This window comes from Typha latifolia, chromosome 6, assembly GCF_019914945.1.
Source record: "Typha latifolia isolate L0001 chromosome 6, TyphaL0001v2, whole genome shotgun sequence".
NCBI classification, from domain to species: Eukaryota; Viridiplantae; Streptophyta; class Magnoliopsida; order Poales; family Typhaceae; genus Typha; species Typha latifolia.
This window is the reverse complement of record NC_133091.1, coordinates 10,913,104-10,920,758: the sequence shown is the minus strand read 5'-3', so window position 1 is coordinate 10,920,758 and position 7,655 is coordinate 10,913,104. Positions and strand designations below refer to the sequence as shown.

Genomic DNA, 7,655 nt, shown 5'->3' with positions numbered 1-7,655 from the left:
CACTTTTGAAGGCACATTTGAAGTTTTAGTATTACAAGGCATATATGCATTTCTATCTCTCAGAAGCAACACATGATATATATATATACCATTGATCACTCCATGCCTCACCTAGTGATGATCGCATAAAAATTCTAACCCTTAAACCAAATTATCTCTCAACAAAACTCTCTTCTCTCTCTTTCTCAAACAACTAACCTAAGTTCATGAGCAAAGTAGACAAGAAAGAGAACATCCAATTCTTCCACTACCAAACACAAAAAGGTTACAAAAAAAACAAAAACAAAAAAAAAAAAAGAGAAGAAGAAAGCCTTCCTTATGTCCAAAGAGACTCTCTCTTGAGAGGCTCCTGAGCTACATTGCTAGGAGATGCAAAGTTCATGAACTGGGGCATCCCACTGAACTCATTCTGCACAATATACGACTTGTCGCCGGCCGCCGCCGCCGCCGCCACCATCTGCTGATCGACTACTGGCATCTCCTGCTGCGTCTGGATGCAGATGATCTCCGCCTGAGCAACCGCAAGCTGCATCTGCAGCTGAGACACTTGGTTCTGCAAGAACGAGATCGCTCCGACGCAGCCGTACACCGGATCCCTCATCCTCGCATTCGCCTCGTAGACCAAGCTGCTCACCGCGTCCGCCCTCTGATGAACCGGAAGTTCCTGCTATGCATATCATACCTTTAACCGCAATACTAAGAGTTTCGACACCACCTTAATTAGATAAAAGTTGACCCAAAAGATTTAACCCTCAAGTAATGAACTAAGAATATATATATCATACTACTGTTAACAAAGAAGATTGTATTAAAGACTTCTTTCTCTTATTTAGCCAGGAAGAATTTGAAATAGAGGATCGTTATAAGCTAAGAGATGATGAACCTTGAGCATCTTGCTGACGTTGCTTGCGCCGAAGACTTTGTGGACGATGGCGAACTTGTGGGGGTCGTCGGAGGGGAAGAACGGGGCGAAGATGCAGTCCTCGGTGCATCGCCGGCGAAGCAGCTTGCAGGACGCGCATGGCGTGTTACCACCCATGTTTGTAAGTATAGTTGGCCTAATCTTGATGAGGAAGAGGAGGAGGAGAAGTAAAAGAGAGGTGAAAGATGGAGGTTGGTTTTGTAAAAGAGCTTCACAAGAGGGAGAGAGATGAAGAGGTGTCTCTCTATTTATACTGACGACTAGTGCTACTAGTTGGATATATATATATACACACACACACATTATGTCTTTATGATGAAATAAGACTACATTAAGAAATAAAATGGATGTTAATTTTTGCTTAAATCTGGATAATATTCTACTGCCAAGCTAAACATCCCTCATGTTTGCTTTTCTAGCTCCTTCAAAGTATGTTCATCATTTGTTAATTATAAAAAAAAATTTATTCAAAACACTATTTTGCCATTATTATCTTTTTACACATCTTTGTATCCCTATATTTTCCTTTTTCTTGCCTCAAAAATACTCTAGTTAATTTTCAGCTAACGACGACTAATGTAATAGAAAATATTTTAGTACTTTTGAAAATAAAAAACTAAAGTACACATAAAACACCCCTAATTTGTTCTTAAAACTTGGTTTATCTTTTACTCTTAATACCCAAGAATATTAAAATTCTTTTATATCTATAGTTAATTTAACTCATCTATACGATAATTATATGTTAAAAAATTAAGCAGTTGAGTGTTTTTGAGGCTTTAAAAGCAAAATGCCAATAGTGTGTTTCTTGATAAAAAAAAATTTTCATTACCGACGAGCATAAAAGTGAACATAATGAATCTTAATTCAAACTCAACCAATGAATCAATGAGAAATTAGTAAAGTAAAGTTTTGGGAATATGCTACAGTATATGCACGTTTTTTCAAGCACGTGTCCATGTGATGAAGCACACTATGTAGTCAAAATTAACCCTTGTAAACCCTAGAATTCTATTCACACTTGCATTTGAGTTTAATTAGACTTTGAGCATAGGAGTAGATTAGACTTCACTCTAATCATATGCCCCCCAAAACAATTATTATTATTAGTATAGCAATTTATTTGCAGTCCTTTAGAATTCCCTTTTCCCTAGGTCCTTTTTCTTTTCAATTATTAGGTCTAATTTATTCTAAGTAAAACTTTTTGTCTTTGTTCTTCTCGGGGTTGAAAAATTAAGTTAGCAATCATAGATATATTATGTGAAGTCCCTTTCCCAGGTTGTAGAAAGAGCTTACAGTGTTATATAGATGTATGTAAATATTGTTTTTGTTCATTAATTAGGTTAACTTTCTATTATTATGAAGGAAACCTCCTTTTGTATTTCTTCTTCTTCTTCTTCTTCTTCTTCTTCTTCTTCTTCTTCTTCTTCTTCTTCTTCTTCTTCTTCTTCTTGTTTGTCGACAGAAGTACATAGTGGTACTGATCCCGAATTAATTAGCCATTAATAGTGCAGCAATTCCTAACAACGACACCACTAGATTCTTCGTCTCTTTTTTTCGTTTACTATAACCACCATGTGCACTGCACGAGATTAAGTAGAGATGAAGTAATAAAGGAATCGAAGAGCAGATAGTGTACTACTTTTAATATCCTACAAGTTTGCAGTTGCTGGAAGGAGTTAATTATTAATTCCCAACTTATATTTATATATATTCTAAGTGTCGTGAGTGGTGTTGACCAGAGCTACAAGTGACTCTCTCTCTCTCTCTCTCGGCCTCATCTCTTGGATAGGTTTGGTTTGGTTTGGCTCTCATGTTGCCGTCCATCTTGACTAAGTCTTTACAATGATTCCCTTATCTCCTCTCACGTATAAAGAGATAGAGAGAGAGAGAGACAGAGACAGAGAGGTTAATTAAATAGGTTGTGTAAAAGTGACACAAAATTCTAACCATAAACCCTAGGGGGAGGGGGAGAGAGAGAGAGAGAGAGAGAGAGAGAGAGAGAGAGAGAGAGAGAGAGAGAGATGAGAGAGAAGGGCTCGACGTGAATGTTTGTTGGCAGACATTCACGTGGGCACGTCTATTTTTTTGTTCTCCATTTCGAAATGGTAAGTCTAGGGCTTCTTCTTCTTCTTCTTCTTCTTCTTCTTCTTCTTCTTCTTCTTCTTCTTCTTAGCTCCACACCCAAGACAAATGATTCTCCATTGTTTAGCATTTCTCCCCCGACCCAAAAACAAGAAAAACTAATAAGGATTCCATAGTGTAATCCATGTGTAAATAATGCTAACATGCCAAGCTATTTAGAAAATAGAATGATCGTATATATCATCAGTATTGAGCTCAAGTTATAGTAAAAGATGCCAATAACATGACTCAATCTTGAAACTTCTTTTTTTTCGTTTGTGTAGCACTTTATGATATATATATATAGGGAGGCCACACAGTGGCCTAAACTATAGTAAATTCAGTAAATATCAATCTAGTATTTTCGAAGTAAATCGAAGCCATGATCTTTATTATTATAGACTTATAACCACATTATAAAAAAGAAAGAAAGAAGAAGAAGAAAAAAAGATTAGACAAGTTGCAAGCTGTGCCAACCTATGATTGCATTAACAATTCACCCAACAGAATCAAATGTAAGAGGGTCTTAATGAGCCCTGACATGGCATACATAGAGATTATAAAAAATAAAACAAAAGCAAAAGCCCATCTTCAGTTGAAACCCACAAGTTTCCACTACCCAAGTCCTATGCCCACAACCCATGCATTAAATGCTCTCACATGCATGACAGCCTTCAACACCACTCTTCTTCATCTTCTTCTCCTTCTTCTCTCTCTCCCATTCCAAGAGAGACTAATTGCACCTCTCATCTGGTGCTAGCTTGTCATGCCCTGGTGCTCTTTCTTCCTGCAGTCTTACCTATTAAAAAAAAGAAAAATATTTAAGAAAACAAGAAGGTTTTGTGGGGGGCATTGGAAACTCTTCATCTTATAATGTTTGCTTCCAAAGCGAGATACCTCTCCTTCAATTGTTAGCTCTAAGCACAAGGAAGAGAGAAACAGACATCTTTTTGGTTGCTTGGGGAGAGAGAAAACATGGCGACCTCCGATGCAGCAATAAATGCATCGTTGTGAGGAGATTCGTTTTGGATTAGCCAACCATTTTTATTTTAAAGCTTTAGATGGAAGAGTTAGTTTTTGTCTGCTTCATCGTCACAGCGGTGGGGAAATGGTAAGAGAGAAATGGGTGGATGTTACGTGAAAAAGATACAATGTATCTGAGACGTCCTTGTGCATCGTGATTGTGGCACCCTCGCATGATGAGCTCAATGAGTTGAATACTCAAAAGGGGCTCCATTTTATTATGGAATAATATAAGCTTATTCTAGCATACTAACCAAACAATAACAGTTTATCTCAATACTAATTTATTATTATATATTTCTATCCGCTCTAATTTTTCACTATTTTGCTTTCGAAAAGATACCACAATCAACCATCATTTCAACAATTATCTTTTCTCTCTTCTCTCCACTCTCTCCTCATCCATCCACTAACAATTTGTATTTTGGTTATCTAAATTTTAGCCCCTTAAACTTGTGGTGCCACCCTCAACCCTCAATAAAAAAATAGAAGTCCCTCTTGCTCCCTCTAGCGATCATTAGACAGACCTCGAGCCTCAAGCTCCACATCCCCCACCTCCACCTCGCACTCTCCAAGCAAGGAGCTCCCCCGATCCCACTCACGAGGCTGGAAATTTGTCTCCTCTGACCTCATGTCCTAGGCCTAACTCTTCAAAAATGACTGTGATTATCGATGCCTAGCTATCAAGGGTGTATCACCCTCGTCGGGCTCCCTCTTGTAGAAGGTTAAGGGGAGTGCGGCTGGGTCGGTCACAATCAATCCTGATCCGTTAGTAGTCAGTCGTGAGAAATGGCAGTTCAGTCTTATTGGTGAGTTCATAGGCCACCCCCTATATTGTTATACTTAACCAAGCATCAATAGGCTCCTCGTAGGTTATAGATATGGTTGCGAGTTTTTTTTTACTTTTAAATTCTTTAATAAGGATGAAATAGTTTGTGTCTTAATTGGTGGCCCATGGACTTTTTGGGGGCTTGTCCTTAACCTCAAACCTTGTGAGCTAGATTTTTAACCGTTTCGTGAAGAGATCACTATGGCCCCTATCTTGATTCAATTTGCTGGGTTATATTTTGATTACTGGCCTCTAAATATCCTCATGGAAGTCGCCTCTAACTTCAGGAGACCGATAAAGGTCGATTCTTATATCCAGGCCAAGGTCCATGGTAGATCTTTTAGGGTCTGCATCAAAGGTTGGCTTATCTCAACCTCTAAAGTAAGGCACTGATCAAGGGCCCCCAAGCTAGCAATTATTCAATCTTCAAACATGTTGCCTATGAGAATGTCGTTACGTTCAATAACGTTACCCCGCCTCATCCAAGCCATGGTAAGGACATTGGCCACGCACCCAACTTTTCACTAATGTCTCGGGCTCCCACTCAACCCCTCTCGTGCAGTGGGCGGGCCACTTGCTGCACATGTGGCAGATCCGTCACTAAACGTAAGTTGAGTACTTCGAGACGTGGAGTTAGTGGAGAATTTCCCTCTCCTCCAGCTTCTAATGAAGCCACGTGTTCTCAATTGAGCACCCCAATATCTTCAACTGTTAGCAAAATCACCACATACAACCCTAAGTCATGTCACCCATACTTAGTCACTCGCTCCTTCACATCTCATAAATGTTGGTCAGACTGCCTCGTGCTTAGTCCTCAGCGATGCACGATTGTTTCCCAAGGGATCCTAATCCCTTTGATTGTCCCTATGGAGCCAAATGCATGCTAGGTGGCTATGCCTTGTTTAAACTCATCGGATACTAGCGCAGATTCCTGCCACATGCCCTTCTTAGATTCTATTCCTCTCATCCCTAACTCTAACTCTCATCCCGTCAACCGCTCACCTTCCCCGATTCATTCCCCATCTTTCTGCTCTCTCCCTCTCAACCCTCTATGATGTCTCCCACTGCCAACCCTTTCACTTCATATCATGGATGAGCCGACGGACCCAATCCTTGCCTTCCATTTCAATGGACGTCTCTTAAGCAACACCTTGCCTCCCCCACTAATTGTCAACCTTAATGTTGAAACCTAAGCCCAATCCGAGTAAGTTCAAAGGTCACAAGCTCCAAGTTGCTAAAGAACTGCTTGGTTCTCACGTTCTCCCCTCGTCAATTACTGCCTCTGACCACATGGTTTCCTAATGAAGCTCATCTATTAGAATTATTACAGCATCACCAAGAGAGAGGGTCGCTTATTTTTCTTAAATTTGTAATCTATGCACTCGTCTGATTTTTTTCGTTCGTCTTGAGACTCATCTCATTGACCGCGAGTCTTGATTCTTTCTTCGTAGGCTCTGGCCACTATGGGTTAGAACTTTTATCCTGGGAACTAGACTACAAGCGTCATCATAATCAATTGGAAGGAGACTTTCGCTCAAGTTTTTGAAGTCCTTGCCTTTGACTGGGCCATTCATATTATTGTCTCAGCACCAGGTAAATCTCCTTTTATGCTCTCGGCCGTGTATGCTAGTACTACTCCTTTGATTGGCTTTAGCATAAGCTTAGCTTGCTTAATGGTTTTAACCTTAAATTATGATAAGGGATTTTAATTGTATGAAAATTTGCATAGAATACCCTATTTTAAAAATAAAATTATGGTTTATACCCTATATTTTTATTATTTGTAAATCAAGTCCTATAATTTAGTGAATATGTACAGAAAACACCTTGCTATGAGATCAATTAGTTTTAACCAAATCTCTAAGTTAAATTAACTATACTAAGAAAATTACAAAAATACTATCAACCAAGTCATTAAAGGCATTTTAGTTATTTAAAAATAATGATATTTTAGTCATTTGAGAAATAAAATCTCTACTTGACGGAATATTCGCACAGTGCTAGTTCAATTCTAACCTAGTGTATTTTATGCATGCAAATAGCGAAAATATATGGTATATAAGTATATTATAAAGCAGGGTTTTATTTTCTCTTAATTGTATTATAAGTGCTGAGGACAAGGTGGGGTGGGGAGGATCCATGATTTCTAAAAATAGCATTATTAATGTGGGTTTCTTTGGATCCTCTTATACTTAATCTGTCATGGGGACCAAAGAATTTTGAGTAGACTTGATAGAGTTTTCTTTAATCCGACTTTTCTTGACATTTCCTTGACCTACTATGTTGTGCATCTTTCTCGGATTGATTTGGATCATTGTTCGATTATTGTTTCCCTTGATGTTTTTGATAAATCCAAAAGTGGCCCTTTCAACTCAAATAGTTTTGGTTTAATTATCCGGAGTCTTGCGGACCTCATTAGGTTCCTTGATTAGTGTGATTTATCAACATGGTGCCTACCATTCCACTTTGGCTGCCGAAACGCTCAACCTTTGTGAGGCACTTCGCTTCCTCCACTAGCACGGTGTATCTCACCTCATCATTGAAATTGATTTTCTTTTGCTTGTCAACATTTTGAAGGGTCGCCATCCGGCTCCTTGGTCTAAACTGCAATTATTGATGATTGTTTGTATCCTTTTATCCTATTTTGACTGTTGATGTTGGTGGAAATTACTGTACAAAGGGACTTTTCTTTTTTAAAACCAAAAAAAAAACTATAAAGACCATTTTAGTCATTGGGTAAAAAAAGTATCTTAGATT

At 38.7% G+C, this 7,655-nt stretch overlaps 1 protein-coding gene across 1 annotated transcript; it reads right to left on the bottom strand.

Annotated features, from left to right (window-relative positions):
* LOC140791129 (LOB domain-containing protein 12-like) lies at positions 1-1,127 on the bottom strand. Its single transcript, XM_073141533.1, has 2 exons — positions 884-1,127; positions 1-664 (listed from the first exon to the last, which is right to left on the bottom strand). The coding sequence occupies exons 1-2, from the start codon at positions 1,037-1,039 to the stop codon at positions 317-319; spliced, it is 504 nt and encodes a 167-aa protein (XP_072997634.1). The 5' UTR covers positions 1,040-1,127; the 3' UTR covers positions 1-316.
* Between the last annotated feature and the right edge of the window lie 6,528 nt (positions 1,128-7,655).